The 18,156-nt window shown below is 41.2% G+C and overlaps 2 protein-coding genes across 2 annotated transcripts in view; one reads left to right on the top strand and one right to left on the bottom strand.

The window, feature by feature from the left end:
• lrmp (lymphoid-restricted membrane protein) overlaps positions 1-10,046 on the top strand; it is a 33,722-nt gene extending 23,676 nt beyond the window's left edge. Inside the window, exons 24-39 of the mRNA XM_072455007.1 lie at positions 762-802; positions 904-974; positions 1,671-1,795; positions 3,105-3,177; positions 3,539-3,593; positions 3,670-3,697; positions 4,228-4,368; positions 4,573-4,707; positions 4,994-5,141; positions 5,226-5,245; positions 6,195-6,242; positions 6,735-6,793; positions 6,968-7,066; positions 7,910-8,035; positions 8,989-9,140; positions 9,222-10,046. Of these exons, the coding sequence (XP_072311108.1) occupies positions 762-802; positions 904-974; positions 1,671-1,795; positions 3,105-3,177; positions 3,539-3,593; positions 3,670-3,697; positions 4,228-4,368; positions 4,573-4,707; positions 4,994-5,141; positions 5,226-5,245; positions 6,195-6,242; positions 6,735-6,793; positions 6,968-7,066; positions 7,910-8,035; positions 8,989-9,140; positions 9,222-9,364 (1,464 nt within the window). The 3' untranslated portion in view covers positions 9,365-10,046. The remainder of the gene's footprint in view (positions 1-761; positions 803-903; positions 975-1,670; positions 1,796-3,104; positions 3,178-3,538; positions 3,594-3,669; positions 3,698-4,227; positions 4,369-4,572; positions 4,708-4,993; positions 5,142-5,225; positions 5,246-6,194; positions 6,243-6,734; positions 6,794-6,967; positions 7,067-7,909; positions 8,036-8,988; positions 9,141-9,221) is intronic.
• A 31-nt stretch (positions 10,047-10,077) lies between these two features.
• dnai7 (dynein axonemal intermediate chain 7) lies at positions 10,078-18,073 on the bottom strand. Its single transcript, XM_072455005.1, has 16 exons — positions 18,056-18,073; positions 16,599-16,686; positions 16,438-16,526; positions 16,258-16,362; positions 16,053-16,190; positions 15,782-15,916; positions 15,332-15,435; positions 15,088-15,246; positions 13,919-14,072; positions 13,734-13,830; positions 12,899-13,074; positions 12,595-12,778; positions 11,702-11,916; positions 11,399-11,557; positions 10,844-10,957; positions 10,078-10,353 (listed from the first exon to the last, which is right to left on the bottom strand). Exons 1-16 carry the CDS (start codon positions 18,056-18,058, stop codon positions 10,078-10,080), a joined length of 2,196 nt encoding a protein of 731 aa, XP_072311106.1. The 5' UTR covers positions 18,059-18,073.
• Between the last annotated feature and the right edge of the window lie 83 nt (positions 18,074-18,156).

The following is an 18,156-nucleotide window of genomic DNA, read 5'->3' as shown; positions in this document are numbered from 1 at the left end:
ACAATGACTCTTGGATGAGCGTCGAAACGTCTAATTTTTCTAACTGAGTCCAGATAACTACAACTGAAGCTTTTTCTACAATGGAACACGCCTGGACGAATGAGGGATTACGCCGACATATCTCTGACACGTTTGAGTAAATTGACACACTTGTTTCAATGTAACAAACGCTTGTTTTAATGTAACAGAACTTATTGAGTAGAAGCATATTAAAGTATATATTCTTGTCACAAATTGCAAAGAAACCTGCTTATTGATAAGAATGAATCTGGTGCTGCTGGAGGTGTTGTAGGTTTCTGTTGAGTTATGAACATTTGTGGTTGTGGGCCTCAATCGTTTGCTGATTATGTTTTACCTTCTCGCTCCCATTTCACTTTATAAGTGTCCTGTCGATTTAAGCCTTTGGACCAGAAAAGCACCCATTAAATCAAGATAAACCTTGTCAAAATCCAAATCTCATTCAAGCAGACCACGTCCAAACTGATATGATGCACTCGTATTACACAACATCCCATTGCGTTGGTCCCGAGTGCTGCTCACCTTTCCTCATTGTGACTGTTGAGATATTGCCGCCTCCACAGCTTCACTCTGTGTTAATGTGTCTATGAGCAGCACCGCTAAACTCTCCTCCAGGCTCTACATTATACACTATTTAGTACAGTTTTCCTCTCTCCGATCGCACGAGCCATGGGACAGGTAAATATCCTTAATACTTATGTGTTTTACTCGCCATCTAATGCTGTCTTTATCTTCACCTGTAGAGCCTGGGACTGGACAAGGCAGACCGAACGGCAGAAGACAGGTGAGTGATGCCACTGTTAATGTATTTAAGTACGTTTTATTCTTAACTTGTGGGTCGGGTCTCGATTCAAAAATGGGAGAAATGTACCACGTTTGTTTCAGCTCCACTCTGCTCCCTGTGCTGGTGGAGGAGGAGGAAAGTGAGGCTTCCACTGCAACAGCTTCTGTACCAAGTAGGACAATAGAATGTTATGAGCCATTTGTCTACCTGGGAGATGTAATCATAAATGCATAGTATGACAATCGTTGTTTTTGGAGCTATGCATATTTAGAATATTGAGCAAATGGTCTATGAATAAAACTACTAAATATCACCTTAAGATACAAAAACATCTAGTATAATCTCTAAAACAAGGCTATAAAGAGATTAGGGCAGCGGCTAACATTTTGCTAATCGATTAGTGTAGTGATTTATGCTTTCAATTAATCAATTAGAAGTTTAGAACGCAAAAGTCACCTGATGAAAAAAATATATACATTTTTAACCTGGCTCAATTTCACTGTATTGACAAGCTAACGATTATTTGATTACTAAATTAGTTGACGATTATTTCAGTTACCGATTAAATGCGATTAGTCGATTAACTTGTTTCAACCCTAAAAGAGATATTTCTGTCATTGTTAATATTTTGGTCCATTCACACTTTGTACTCTATTTGAACCTCAACCAAGACATTTAGAGGGACAGTTTAGCACATTCCTGATGCATCGTTGAAATATCATGTAAATATTATCAAGAGTTTTAAAAAATTAGCCCCCCCTATATCTAATATACACATCTAATATTCAATCTATTATCTGTCTTCTGTTCTCCACTGTTGCTGTTTCTATTGGACCAACATGCACTCTACATTCTGTATTTGTTCCAGCGCGCGAGCATCACACGAGCAGCTCTCATCAGTCTGGACGCAGCACAGGCGCGATGGCTAACCCTGGACAGTTGGACAGTGTTTCTGAGAAAAAAGATTCACAACTTCAAGGCAAAAAAGAACTGGTAAGACCCAAAACGCGTCCATGTTCAGAGCTCAGAGCAGAAGCGTCAATGATGCAAATCATTTTATGCAAATGTATTTTGAATTTCCGTGAGTACCATAAGTGAGAGAATTAGTTGCCTATATATTTGCGACAGGTTGTGCATATAGTCACTTAAAGCATCACTTTTTCAAGCCAAAACATTGACCCCAATGCAAACTTCCTTGTTCGCAAGTTGTGTGATTTGGTGGTTGCTTTGGAGGAAAAGCATTATTCATGTCATGTTCTTATTTGTACTAATGTACAAAATGGGATAACTAAGATTAGTTCGAAGTAATTTTTTCCACATAAAATGTATTAAGTGCTTTTAAGTGACAGGTTTTGTTTGGTGTAATAGTTTCAATGGTGAGTACTTACCGTAGTTTTACATTGTCCAGTGGCAGTTTATGAAGAGAAATTGAAAAATTACAGGAAGTAGAGCTGGAAATTGTATGCAGTTTACGCACAACTGAGGCATCTGACTGTTAAAACCATAAGTTAACTAAATGAAAGGTGGCATCAGGTATTATTATTTGTCAAACTATAACTGTTGTGGATTTTGGCCCTAGTTTACTGTCTGGTTGCTAGGTAACAGTTGTGGAATTACCTCTCCCTATGTCTCATCTGCTGCTCATGTCCAACCAGGAAATAACATTATAAACGTCACCAAAATGGTGATTTGGAGTAAAATCTTATCATGCACTTTAAAGGTCCATTATGTAACTTTTCTAGTGGATGGGGTCTACCACTTTGCGTTGACAGTTCAACATTATGGCATTGAACGTAGGTTGCTTTCCATTATTATTAAATTCCATATTTGGTTGCTCAAATACCTTGAAATACATGCGCTCTCCCTGCGAGCATCGCCTTAAGTTTAATGTCATATTGTGGAACATTTCTGGCAAAACCATCTCTATGGAGCCAAGCAGGTGGCAAACCCTTCACATTAAAATAAACCTGCTTATACCCTGCTTCTGATATCTTGATCATAACAACAAAAATGTAGTCTTTCCAGTCGGGCCAGGTCGCGAGTGTGTCCATATGTTTACACAGGGCAAAGGAGGAGGAGAGTTTCATTTTAGCTTCACATTAGGATCTTATAACTCAAAATGTCAAACCTCTGAGCTGCTCTGACTCATCTCGCTTCACCTTCACCAACGGGGCTGTTTTAGAGCGAAGGAGGGAGAAAATTACAGAAAATGGAAGCGGAGAGCTGTGAAAATGCAGATAAGTCGGAGTTACAAGTTCAACACGAGAATGACATGCCTCTGGTTTTTGTGCAAACTTTGCAGGAGTTGTCACGAGGGATCAAGACCCTGGAGCAGCTCGGCACTAATGGAGGTCAGACCACCAGCGACAATGACGGTACGTTTGCCTCATACACTTTACACTGAAAACAACCATGCAGAGTCAAAAAGTGAAGATTAAAGCTTCTCAAATCTGTTAAATTGAATCTATATGTTGTTAGTTAGGTCAACTTTTTGTTTAAATTCTTAAAACAAAATTTAGACCTTGTACTGAAGTGTGAGTAGATTTTTTTTGTTTTTTGTACATGTAGTGTACCATTTATAGATATAATATGGTGAAGCATTGACACAAGCATATTGTATAACTTTCTGTTTGGTCTCTTAAAACTGAAACTGAAAACTCACAATATTCTAATTCAATGTGTACCAGTTCAATCCAATTTCATATATTCAACCTAAATTGTCATTTTATTTTTCAGCTGAGGTATTCACACGTTCTGATGTGAATGACTCCTACAAAGAGGACAAAAATGGGTGAGGCGCCAATAGAAATTGCCTTGATGCATCTGCAGTCACAAGATCACAAACAATCTTATTATTTGTCTTCTAGCATGACTCCAACTGACAAAGAAGTTGAGGTATGCAAACCAGTGATTTATGTTTCAGTTTCTCCATTAATAGACTGTGTATTGTGTTTAGCTTTAGCCTTTAATTATAAACCTTTTAAAACCTTACTGCTGTCAAAAGTGATATATGCAACATGTTAATTTGCTTACTCTGGCAAAAAACGGACAGTATTTCATCCCCATTCAACTTTTGGTGAGGCCATGTCCTGGAGCATATTTTATGATTTGTTGGTCTGCCAAAAACTGATATGTATTTGGCTTCAACAACAAACTGTTAACATGAAATCTGAGGAGACAAGGGAGTATTTTGTTTTTTCAGAAAGATTCAAATAAGGGCTGACTCATTTTGACACTGCAACATTGAAAACATTGAATGACTCACTAGATCTATTTTCTCGCTCTAAACTACATAGAACCAGAATCAACTTGAACACAATTTTGAAACCCAATGAAGAATCGATGACTTTGATACGATATTCAAACTAAAATGATAAGATAATTGTGCTGTTCCCTGATAATAAATCCGTGCCTCTTGTTTTCAGGGTGAGTTCCAGCGTCTGGCGTTGGGCTTCAAGTGCGACATGTTCACTTTGGAGAAGAGGCTGCGCTTGGAGGAGCGCTCGCGGGACCTGGCCGAAGAAAATGTCCGACGAGAGGTGTCCAGCTGCCAGGGGTTACTGCAGGTGAGAGGGCTGAGGACATGTGAAACTCCCTCAAAACCTTGCACAAAGATCTGGCGACAGGTGGCCCCAGTGGCAAGGAAGTATTCAATGCAAAAATGCCTACAGGGACAAGAAATGTATACTTTTCCACTTTAACTGACCCTGACGGCATAGTAAATGTGACCCAACGATGTATAGAAAGAACGTTTCTCTGGTTTGTTGCAGGCCTTGATTCCGCTGTGTGATGACGACAATCAGTCCACGGAGATCATCCTGAGACTTCAGAAAAACCTTGAGATCCTCATCCAGTCCATGACCCGAGTGTCGAGCCGCTCGGAAATGCTCGGAGCCATCCACCAGGTCGGCACTGTTCAATCTCATGTGACCCTGTTAACGTGAGGGGAGTCTAGTAGTACTTTTATTTACAGGTGAAAAGGTTCATCAAATATAGTTCAGAAACTCTTAATAAACAAAGATTTATTTTGAACATTACCCATTTAACTTCTAAATGCTATAACCAAAGTTGAAACCATCTTTCAGGGGACTTTTCATTTTATTGTTGAACAGACCAGATGTTATTTAATATACGCAACAGTTATATTGTCTCTTGGAGGCAAAACTCAACCTGTGCTGTTGCCCTTGTCAGGAGAACCGTATTGGTAAAGCCGTGGAGGTGATGATTCAGCACGTGGAGAACCTGCGGCGCATGTACACAAAGGAGCATTCCGAGCTGCTGGAGCTCAGGGAGGCTCTGATGCAGAACGAGAGGTCTTTCGGATCACAGACTAAAAAAGGTTCACAATTTTGTTCATGACCGATTATTAAGATCTGCAATTTGTAAGTATTTTTAGTGTGTTACTAAAAGTTTTTTCTTACAGACGACTTCCAGGGCAAGAAGGTGAGAATCTACTTTTATCTTTAATTATATTTGGCTCAAGCCATTCCATGGAATGGAATGCGACGAGTCTTTGTTCTTGCCAGGTTTCTTATTATTACTATTATTATTATTATTATTAGTCTTTCATGGTCATTTTGCCACAACTCGGGCATTTTTGACCCCCTGAACATTGATGAATGTCACACATGGGGACATAGACACGTTCGGCTCGACTCGAATAAATGGAGGTTACGAGAACGCCCGTTGCAACAGTGGCGACTAGTTCAAAAAAGAAAAAACATGAAATGCTTAATCTTTGGCCTAGGCACATGAGACTTGGGACAGTGATAGAGCAACCTTTGACCTCTGACCTTTGACAAGTAAAACACACCTGGCAGCATCGCTCTATGATAAACAGGAAGTCGGCCATGTCGAATCAGTGTCCGATCGAGCTGAAAACACTTTTTAAATCTAGAGACATTGAAATTTAATAAATATTCAAAAAAAAGTTGATTCCTTCTCCGCGTAACACGCCCTCTCTCTTCTTTAGACTTTATCCATTAGGCTTTATTCTTAGACTTTATTCTTTAGACTTTTTGCCACAACTCGGGTATTTTTGACCCCCTGAACCTCAATGAAAAGTCAAGGGTCACCGAGGCTCTCTTTCTCCCTGCTCAGGTCTGCGTTCAGCACAATCTTGCATTTTGTCAGGACAAACAACTATTTGAATCACAAACTACGCAATCATCAACGGTGAATTACTGAGCGTCGTTTGGTATGCCGTAAAACGCAGCAGAAAACATGGAGGCGCGGGAAGGGCGGTTTTGTTTCCGCGCGGGAAGGGCGGTTTTGTTTCCTTGTGAAGCGAGAGCCATCATTGCTGCTACCGCGGCTTTAATTTTTGTTTTGTGGGTGTGGGTGTGTGGGTGGGTGTGTGGTTTTATATTGTTTATGGTTAATCTTTTTATAGATACCAGGTCGACGTTTCAGCCTTCCGCCGAGCCACCCAATTAACATGGTACCCAAGCCAAAATTGGTATGATGGATATATACATATATATTATATTAAGTATGATAGACATTACTGTATTCTCTTTAGCTCTACAAATTAAATTTGACTGATTTCTTTAATTTACCATGTATTTCCAAAATTGGCTATTGGCAACAGGTTAGTGCTGTTACAATACCGGTACTAAAATTTGAAACTCTATTTTGATACTCTAGAATTTAAAAATGCTCTTATTCTGTCAAGGTTTAAAACAATAGACACAGGATGATTCTAAAAGGCCATATTTTATTCTGTTTGTTATTTTTTTGTTCAAATGAGTATTGAATGAGTATACTGTATTTAATTTCCATACTAGTTTTGTATCTGACTTTCGATACTTGTGACAACCCAACAACGGGGGGTCACAGGTTCATTGTTAAGATATGATATGACACTTTCAGAGGCTTGTGGGTATGAAAAGTGCAATAAGGGAAAAAGCCTTTCTTTTCCACTGTCTTTCAGAGAAAACCTCTGGACTTGTCAGAGGTGGACAATAGGAGACTGACTCTGCGATCTCCCTGGTAGGTGCTCATTTACAGCCTATGTGTTTCCATGCAAGGAACCATTCATGTTCTATTGGTTTGAGGAGGAGGAGTTGGTCCACAAGTGACACTGAAACTATACCCTATTGTTAGTCTGAGATTGGCTGCTGTTTTTTTTTTTTTTTTTTTGGCGTTGATGCTGGTGGTTTGCAGGAGTGTGACAGGGAGGAACATGGCCCGCCCCCCACTAAAGCGCTTTGTTAGCTCGGCGCCTTGGGTTGACTCTGAGGACCCCTGTGACCTGATGAAGGGGTAAGACTTTTGTGTAAAGCCAATGTGGAGGTCCCCATACATAATGAATATACAAAATTTATTATCGACTAATGGGAGAAGTAGCATGATACAGCCAAATGCACTCAAATGTACTAATTTAAATTCACGCCAAAAATAACAAAAGAATCTTCGTAAACACTGTTTTATACCGCATGTAAAGTCATGATTCACTCCCAAGATATGCCTTCAGTCAGCGTTCTGCAATTGTACATAGTCATTCTTTTGTAATTACAATAAGATAATTAATCTATTCATATGAAATTTAGGTTGTCAGATTTATTGACAAATTGATTAAAGGACTTCAGCCCTTATGTTTTAATTTTTATTACAGTGTTTTGGTTCGGCACATGCGCACCGTATAGATGCTATATTTTAATACAAGTTGATAATTTCATGAGTTTCCAGAGTTATGCACCTTTTTATATTATTTACATTACCCCTGCAATGACCTGTTCTTTTGCTCCCAAACCATCCTTTTGAGACCACTATCCAAGATTATAGATTCAATTTAAAGCCCTCATCTTAATCTTTTAATACATGTAGGGCATTGCTTGATTAATGTATGGCCTCAAATGCTATGTCTCTATTTTTCCTGCCGTGTGGTTGGCAGGCCATACTTTTTATATTAAACATGGATAATGGTAAATTGGTTAATGCTGAATATTTTTGTCAGTGATCTTTCCGAAAGTCCCACCTTTCTCTACAACAGGTAAACGGATGTTGTTGGTTTGCTTCTGTTGGGTTTGACTTGCACATGCATGGACTGCGCCTGTATGCATGCAGTATCTGACCCTGTGTTTTGTGGATGCCTGACGTGCACAGGAGCGGCTACATGTCGGAGGGCCTGTTAGATGACGAGCCGAAAGAGGAGGCAGAACCCGAGAAGAGGAAGTCCAGTCTCAGTGAACTGGGAAACAAACTCACCTCCCTCCTTTTGCCCTACAAGATGTCCGTTTAACCGCATACAGTAAACCAGCACCAGTCTGAGCACTGCTCTCTAATGCTAACGCAGCGCTGCAATGGGAATTCACCATTTAGTTCATGAGGTTTCAGAGCTGATGACAACGTGATTATGCACATTTTGTAGACCACGATGTTTAGTTTAGAGATTTGTGGGTGAAGTTGAGTTAATTAAAGCGTACTTCAACTCTGGTAAAATGCCACACTCTCCAACACTGGTAGCATTTAGAGACTGGTCATTTTAATTTTGATATACTTCATTCCTCCATTTCTTATTTGGCATTTCCTTGTTCCAGTGAATGTTGTTCAGCATTGAAACCTCCTATATGGTGAAGCTCTGATTACATGGGTCTTTGTTACTTCCTCTTGGCTCTGTGATGACTACAGGCCATTGTGAAAGTGTAACATTTCAAAGCTTGTAAATCTGCTTCGGAGGACGGTTTGTGTGAAATAATTGTTTTGTCATGAATGCATGCATTTAACATGATTATTGCTCAACTAACCATGCCGTCTTTTGTCTCGGTGTTCCTATTTTTAAATGAAACACTCACAATGTGATTTGCCTCACCATACTTGTGCTGCCGCCCTTTGTTTTCTAAAAGAATATTTTTTTCTAAACGTGGTCTCTTTTCTCCCTCCCTCCACACGGCTCAGGACTCAAGATGAGCTCTTTGTCATGCTGTAAGTGCAGGGAGGTTTTTCGTCGCTCTGTTGAATTGTTCTGCTGAAATATGCTTCTCTCCACAACTAACTCCTCCAGGCAATGATCTTTCTTGAACAGCATGAGTTGTCACAAATGGCCTTACTCTGACCTTGTTGCTTTAGATAAATTATCAAGACATTTTTTGCTGCGTCGTCATACTTTGGGCTGTTGCTCTTGACTTCCCAAAATGAAATCGAATAAATATTGGTTAAATGACTTAACATTTTGTTCCCTGCAGTCCAAGCCCTTCTTCCAGTCCAACCTCCTCAGACCCAGGAGTGACCCAGGCTCTGTCCCGAGGGCTGGGGACCTCCAGAGCTTCTGCAACAGCTGTGGCCCGGGGCAGCCGCACCGTGTGGCTCTGGTTGGCAATGTTTGTGCTGTTGGCAGGTAAGGCCTTCACTCGCTGACATAATTTAGTATGTTAATTGGAATGGCATGTTTTATCTTTTTGAAAACAACTGTGTTCAGGACTTCTTGCTCTACTGGCCAGTATGGTGATTCAGCCTGCTGTAGATGCTGCTCCGGTCGGGACGGGGGACTCCTGGATGACTATCCAGCAGCTGCTCTGGCCCTACACCGGGCTAAGGCACAACGGCCAGCCTCCTGTGTGAGCCCGCTCTGCCCTCCCCTCTATGTACGGACTTTATAGAGAGAGACTCTACTTTGGTGCCTGAAAGCTACAGCACAGTCCTCAGGGGATGGTCAATCCACTGGAGGATTTTATGCATCACTTCACGTTTGATAATTTATTACCGGTAGTCTGAGTGTGCATTTGCTTTTAGATGAAGAAGCTGCGTGAAGTGAAACTTATTTTATCATGTTTTTGTTTCGTGCAATCTGTAATTGGACTGTGGTAGGACCAATCCAGACAGGACTGAATGTACACAGTGGAGCTGTGTTCTCCATTGACAGGCATCATGGACAGTGGCTTAAGTGTGCCAACACAATTCATGTTCTTGACAATCAGGAAACATTTTTTTAAAGATGCAAGAATAAGCACTTGTATTTCCTTGTTAAATGCAGAGTAACTTTTATAAGTTTAAGTCTTTAAACACTGGTAATAAAACAATACATTAAATGTGTTTACATTCCCCACTCAAAAGCATGTATATTTAAAGTTTTTTTTTGTTAAATTATTATGTTCAGGTTCAACACCAAAGTTTTTGAAGTTTATTTCTTTTTATTAAGATTATTGCTGTGATTTGTCACCGTTTTAAAAACATACACTTTTATATGTTCCAAAGAAGTGAACTGATGAGTGAACTTTGCACAAATAAAGTAGCCGACTACAAACCTGAATGTAAAAAGGATGATTGTTTGTGGCTCATGTGTAGAGCAGAGGTCTGGTAGCACACAGCAGGCTCTGGACATTATCCACAAACAGGTTGTGTGACGTCTTGGTTCGTACAATGCCCTCTGCGCTCATGTAATCCTGGAGCATGTGGATGAAGGTGGAATGGAACTCTGACCCAGGATAATGGTCTGGACTGAAGGCTTCGCTGCTCTCAAAGATACGTAGCCTCTGACTCCTCTGCGCTCCCAACAGGTACAAACACCAGCGCTCTTCAGGGACTGGCCCGGGGGAAAGGTGCTCGCACACCTCAGAAAGGAAATGGGACAAAAGCTAAACGTCAAATCAAAAAGGTTCTGACATGGGGTGAATGACAAATAAGCAAGACATATTTTCATGGGGTTGAAAGTCCATCTCCTTGTATATCCCTGAACAGGGACCAATGTGATCCATGAGTCACTACAAATTTAGAATTACCAGTTGGGCAGAACTATTTTGGAAGGTTCTTAATTGCTATACGTTTTAGTAAAACCAAATGAAGAGTTAGTTGCAAAGGACTTCATCTTGCTTTATTTTCTTGTCTTTGTACATTTTATTTTCTGTTTAACTATTCAAATTTCAATTGAGTATTATTTTCCTTTCTTCATCCAGATGCCACATGTCTATTTCATAGCATGTTTACTTTAACACATTTGGAAGTGGTTTAAAGGGCCTATTTAAGTGGTGTTGTAGAGAACATTTGTCCGGTTGACTCAGAAGGAGAAACCTGCAACACAGGAGTATTGTTTGAAGTAAATACCTGCATAACGAGGTGTTCAGGACCACATTGGGCGTTCCACCTGCTCCAGGTGAAGGCACAGGCAGAGGAGAAGAGGGCCATCTGCTCATAGGCCGAATGCTCAGTCAATGGGTCCTACAGCAGCACAACACAACAGCAAAAATAACTTGATAAACTAATGACATTTCTCAAAATGTGAACAGATCTTTGCTGAAATTATGGATAATCTGGTTTGTTGCTTTGGTGATATGGTGTAACAAAGAAAGTTCCTATGTCTGTGAATTATGTTAATTGGCTATGGCAGTAAACCTTTTCTGATTATGACAGCCAAGGTTATGTAAGCAGATAAGTTATTTGCCCAAGTGGACTCAAATGGGGTTTAAATGATTGGAAAGGTGTGTCTCCAACCTGGAAATCACTGTGGGTAGTGGCTCAAGCAACAAGAGTGTGGATTCACGGAATAATGGATTAATGTTTGGACCTTTGAGACATGTACTGTACAATTCAAATCTGAGCCATTCTTTTCAGGAAACACACTATTGTAAACATGACATTCACTCACTATTAGACACTGACCTTGCCATACGTTGTCACATATTTTTCAGTAAACTCATTTACAAAGACATTAATCCCACTGTCCTGCATGGCTCTTTGCAGGGCTGTGCTGCTCATCCACTTCCCTGTGAAATGAGAGAGACATTTCTTCTCCTGTGCCTGCAACATGCACTGATTACCCTGTAAAGAGAAAACATTGCATTAGAGTGGTCCAACAGTCAATTTCCCTAACCCAATTATGTTTCTTGTGGGGTAAAATATTTTTGGGGGGTCAACCATTATATTGTACACTATTCTAAATATATACATTAGCTGATGTCTAACCTGGACAGTGATGCTGATGTTGATGAGGGCTCCTTTAATTGTAAAAACAGCAGAATCTTGTCCCAGGGGCTTCAGTTCCCAGCTCTGGAAGGGGAAGTTGGCGTATGTGTCCTGTACCAGAACAAACGGCCAGAAAGAATCCATTTTGAAGGAGATCTTGGACTCTTCTTCACTGCACACCACCTCAGTGATGCCATCCATTGTCCACTGTTTTCCTGAGTTGATAACAAAACAATATTAAGACAGTGCAGCTAATTAAAATTTTTAAAAACTCTTTTTCAATCAGACTCATATTCACAGAGAAATTAGTCTAATGAGCAAGTGAATCTAGACGTAGCAGAACACAAAGGGATGCAATATATGGCGGTCTGCAGTTTAGAACCTGCCTTTATTGAAATAAGACTTTATTGGCCTGATCCACGGGTCAAAAGACAACCTGTGCATCACTACCGTGGATAATGTTTGTGTAAATAACTGTTACACCAAAACACTCACTACGTACAAGCTCAGGAGCAGATGATCCAGATGTGAAGACACAGACGCAGGTAAATCCGCTCACAGAGTAATCAAGGACAGAGGGGACAGCTCTGATGTGTTCTCTGTATGTTCAATTTCAAAATGCTGTATGTTTTATTACAATCCAACTCATATTTACTGAGAAATTAGTCTAATTAGACCCAGAGACAACTGGCACATCACTACCATGTACTATATGTGTAAATATCTCATGGTATATATCTCTGACCGGTGCGGCTGTATATGTACAATATGTTTTTTCTTTTTAAATTTTGTTGGCACGTCTTTTATTCAGGAGTGCTCTATGGATATGCAATTTTGGTTCATATGACATTTTCCTAAGCTTTTCATAAGCTTAGGAAGCTTTTCAGTTTTACCTGTAGCGTCCCATCGAGCCACTTGAGGTTTTTCCAAGAACATTACGTTGTCTGGTATTGTTACAGACACACCAACAGTAGGGCTCTCCATGCTTTCGATGTCATCTAATTTGCTGTTGAGGGAACCATTGGTTTGGAGCTCCTTTTGTGGATAGGGAAACGCTTCTAAACCAGCATCTGAGATCTAGGGAAAGGACATGAGCTAATGTACGTAATGTGCTCCCATATTCGGCTGTATGTATGGCTGTATTTTCTTCAGTTCTATTACTAGAAGATAATACTAAAAGATAAAGTGAAAACTGACTTGTCTGATAGTCCAGCCATTGACGTGGTGCGCTTGAGGGGGGAGATGAAACACATTGTAGTAGAACACCCCGCCCAGAGGAGAATACTGCATCAGGTCCACAGGTTGAACTTTTAAACTCATCTCTGTCATGTTGAGATGCAAAAGTGAAGAGGACAAGTCCGCCTCCACAGAAACTACAAAAAAAAAGAAAATGTACACACTCATGTCAACGTGGAGACGTTGCATTGATTAATTACCTGGTGACTGATCCTAACCTTAACCATAGTCACTACTTGCCTAATCGCATCTTATTTTAACCCATAGTTCTTGTTGATCAAAAAATAATAGATTTGCCTCATGGGAGTCATGAATTTGGTCCTCATAAGGGACTTGGGGACAGGTCCCCTTGACGTGAGTGTGTACAGTTTTGGTCCCCACAATATGATATAAACCTCCAGACATTCAAATAGTGAGTATTAGGCTATGAAGTACAAGTGAACCAATTGAGACAACACCATCAGGAGAGCCATCTGCACCAGGAGCAGAGAACCCTTGGGTAATAAGTATCGGTGAGGTTACTAGTTTAGATTAGTTGGGTCATGTTGTTATATTTTTTCTAATCTGGACCATATTTAGAGATGTTTTTTTTTTTTTTCCATTCTACACTATTCTACTAATCTTTTTAGTTTTTGTATGGACACACATACATTTGTAGTGTAATTTCTTTCACACCATTAAGATGTTGAGACAGAAAAGAAGAATAGTTTTAGTTTTGAGCAGCCTACAATGGCCGCATTATTATTAATAATTCTTATTTTTTATTAAGTGCTGATGTTCCAGCATAAAGTCTCACCATTCAAAGCTTCAATCTGTGTCTGTATCTGGCTCTGTCTGCTCTCTGCTGATTGGACACTGGTTCCTGTGGAGTGGAGACTAGTTCGACTGACACTCTGCAATATATGGACCATTAGTTAAAAAACAAAAAAATGATTGTACAACATAATGCTTGGATCTATTACTAGATTCTCACTATTATACCTTTCCACCTCTAGATTTAGGATCAGGTTGCTCCTCCTCATCCACGGGTAGTTGTTGGATAGAGTCATGCTCCTTTACCTCTTCTGTTACAACAACTTCCTCTTGGGCTGTTAAAACTATGTCTGCCGGGACAATGTCACCTCCTGCAAGAGACCTAGGTAGGGTAGAAATAATTTTACATGTAAAAGTAAGTAAAGTAAAGTGTAATATTTACTTTTAGCTTCTTATATGACAGAATAACATTTTTTGGAGTTTTTTTTTTTTTACTAGTTGTGTCAAGACAATTTCATAATGTAAAACCATCAACCATATACAACCATAGACAACCATCCTAAATGATGATGATAATGATGATGATGATGATGATGATGATGATGATGATGATAAACCCACAGCTTTAGCTACGCTGCCCTAGGAGTAACTCCTGGGGGAAGTATGACAGCTTGAGCACTATCCTCTTCTTCTTCTGACTACTTATGCTATCAAACAATATTTATTTTTTGATTCCACTTGCAAACTGTTCACCGCCTTCTTTTCTTTCTCTCACTCCTGAGGACCTGTGGACCCAGATGCCCCTCTCCTGGTGAAGTGGTCCCTGCCCTGTGTGGACGGTCCCTCATCTGCCTGAGGAGTGGGTCCAGCTCGCCCCCGACGGTCCCTCATCTGCCTGAAGAGTGGGTCCAGCTCGACTCAAGACGGTCCCTCATCTGCCTGAAGAGTGGGTCCAGCTCGACTCAGACGGTCCCTCATCTGCCTGAAGAGTGGGTCCAGCTCCAGTCTCCCTCGTGTCCGTCTGTCCGTCTGTGAGAGTCGGATCTCTCCTTCACTGGAACTCCTCCAGGTTTCTACGCTTTTTTCCCAAAGAGGTTTTTTTTGTAGTTTTTCCTGGCCGAGAAGGAGAGTCTAAGGACAGAGGACCCTGGGACATCGTCCCTCGCCACCACAGACATTGTCTGACTCCCTCGCCACCACAGACATTGTCTGACTTCATCGCCACCACAGACATTGTCTGACTTCATCGCCACCACAGACATTGTTGATTCATTTCTCCCTGTGGCCCTCAGAGGCAACTGTTGTTGTGATTTTGGGCCTTACAAAAATAAATTGATTTGATTTGATTTGATGATGATGATGATGTTTTACATATTCAGTATGTTGTAATAAAATACCTGGAGCTTGGCGTGTGCATTCTGGTGTGAGTCATGCGGGCCAGGAGAGAGAGATGGTCGTATCGTGTGTGGAGAATCCTAACTGCGATGTTACTGACTGCGAGCTGTTTGGGAATCTCAAAACCAAGACTGACCTCCTCAAAGTCCAGGCCTTTAAACCTGGATTAAATACACCCATCAGATTATAAAACAAACTGCGTCGTAATGACTGCTGAATGTAAATAGTGAGTTAAATTTATATTACCTTGGATTCCTTTTTAGATTGGCCCAGAGACAGAGAGTTATGTGCTCATCTTTGACTACAGTCTGCATATTGCCGGTCTGAATATCAATGTCTGCATTGGCATCCTGGAAAACACAAAAGATCAAATTGTGTTATTTATTTTATTTTATTGACCTTTATTTAACCAGGAAAGTCCCACTGAGATGTAGCAATGCTTTCTCAGGGGAGTCCTGGCTCCAGAGTGGAGGAGCCTATTTTTTTAGAGTTGGGAGGAACCAGAGTACCCGGAGGAAACCTATACAGACACGGGGAGAACATGCAATCGCTACACAGAAAGGCCCCGAACCAGGAACTGATCACAGACCTTCTTGCTGTGAAGCGAGAGCGCAACCGTGCTAGTCCTCTATGAATATTTATGTAACGTTCATAAAGGTTATGTGAAGGAGACGTGATTGTGTCATGTGACTGTACCTTAAGAATCTCTTCAGTGGCAAGATTATGTTTTTGGTGAACAAGATCTTGTAAATTTGTAATGGCTTCCTGGTATTTCTGGATGTCCAACAAATTTGATGTTTCTCTTAGTAGATCTTCAAGTTTTTCTATCAGCTGCAGTGGACAAATATTTACATGTAACATACGTACAGTAATAATGACAACTGCAATATTGGAAGACAGAATACAAGTGACAATTGTAATGAACTCATCCGGTTTATAATGGTGTGATTGAAGTATGTTTCTGTACCAGTAAAGCCCCTGTACACTGCTCCAGCACTTTTGTCACATTGACTTCAGGGTCTTCTTTCCATAGACTCATATATGTGTTGATCTCCTGTTGCTCTGAGGGGTCTGGAGTACCATCACAACATAGGTAGCTCTCCCACTGAAAGCACACGTTATTATTGTTAAAGAAAGAAACAATACAATTCAATTCTGGCCTCTATGTTTACCTTGGCTTTTTCTGCCTTATCAGATTTCCGCTTAACCACTGCATTATGATTGTCTTCCAGCAGGCGGCGCAGTTCGTCCAACTCATTTTCTCTTCTCTCTAAATCCTTTCACAAAATAAAGCTTTAAAGTTGACTTGTGTGTAGTAAATAAAAGTACAAATGAGATGTAATGTTAAGTACCTTCAACTCGAGTTCCAGCAATATTTTCTCCTTCTTTTCTCTTTCCAATCTTTCCTCTTCATCTTGTTCTGCTTGTAATCTGGCTTCCTCTGCAAAGCATAACAATTATAGTTACACATCATAAACATTTATGAACTATGTTGTCAACTTTTTTTTTTTACCTTCTTCTTGCAACCTCCTGATCTCTTCCTCTTTTTGTAACCTTGCCTTGTCAGCCTTGGTAAGTTTATCTTTGCCCTTTTTAGTGGCCTGGAAGGAGATACATTTTTAGTGTGTGGTGTGTGATTGTTGTTGTTATAAAGGGAGTGTCTTCAGTGCCGCGGCGCGTGGCCGAAACTGCCATGTTATTTTTGTGCCGGCCGCTATTAAGGTTAAGGTTAAGGTTAGGGTTAGCCATGAGGCACACGGGGGGACACGCACTGATGACGTGGTCCCTGCCCTGTGTGGACGGTCCCTCATCTGCCTGAAGAGTGGGTCCAGCTCGACTCAGACGGTCCCTCTTCTGCCTGAAGAGTGGGTCCAGCTCGCCTCCGACGGTCCCTCATCTGCCTGAAGAGTGGGTCCAGTTCGCCTCAGTCGGTCCCTCATCTGCCTGAAGAGTGGGTCCAGCTCGACTCAGACGGTCCCTCATCTGCCTGAAGAGTGGGTCCAGTTCGCCTCAGTCGGTCCCTCATCTGCCTGAAGAGTGGGTCCAGTTCGCCTCAGTCGGTCCCTCATCTGCCTGAAGAGTGGGTCCAGCTCGACTCAGACGGTCCCTCATCTGCCTGAAGAGTGGGTCCAGCTCGACTCAGACGGTCCCTCATCTGCCTGAAGAGTGGGTCCAGCTCCAGTCTTCCTCGTGTCCGTCTGTCCGTCTGTGAGAGTCGGATCTCTCCTTCACTGGAACTCCTCCAGGTTTCTACGCTTTTTTCCCAAAGAGGTTTTTTTTGTAGTTTTTCCTGGCCGAGAAGGAGAGTCTAAGGACAGAGGACCCTGGGACATCGTCCCTCGCCACCACAGACATTGTCTGACTTCATCGCCACCACAGACATTGTTGATTCATTTCTCCCTGTGGCCCTCAGAGGCAACTGTTGTTGTGATTTTGGGCCTTACAAAAATAAATTGATTTGATTTGATTTGACGGCCAAGAGCCTGGAGGAGCCTGGGGGAGCGTGGGGGGAGCGTGGGGGGCGGCCGTGTGACGTCACAGGAGTGCTCTCTATAACGGGCTATAAGGGAAATGCCGCGGTCCCTGAAACTGCGCGGCAATTTTACCGCGCCGCGGCTCTCCAGCCACGGCCTGTTATAAATGCTATTATTCTTTTTATCTTTTTATTCTTTGTATCTTGCCATACCTTTTCTGTCTTGGGAGGCTATTTGCAAGGAAAAGCAGAGGAAAAGTTACAGGCTGCGATGCATTACAAAACATGCAACAGCAACAACAAGACAAAGCTAATATTTAGCAACTTTGAGTCATAATCTCATTGGCAAGCATATTTGATAAATAACATTATAAATTGGTGCAATGCATTGATTTAGTAAACCACACATCTCATAATCTGTTCTACAAAGTTAGTATTATATAGGACTACAATGTTATTACTTTCTTTGTACAGTCTTGATGAAAATAAAAGCCCACCATTTTTGTCAGTCTTCTGCGTCCTGTAACCGTGGATGTAGTAACCCTAACAACAACGGCGAGCGTCCTGTAACCGTATCAACAGTGGCGCATGCGTGTTA

Source organism: Eucyclogobius newberryi, unplaced genomic scaffold, assembly GCF_026437365.1.
Source record: "Eucyclogobius newberryi isolate DKJ021-1_F unplaced genomic scaffold, fEucNew1.0.hap1 SCAF_2, whole genome shotgun sequence".
Classification (NCBI taxonomy): Eukaryota; Metazoa; Chordata; class Actinopteri; order Gobiiformes; family Gobiidae; genus Eucyclogobius; species Eucyclogobius newberryi.
This window is presented reverse-complemented; position numbering and strand designations above follow the sequence as displayed.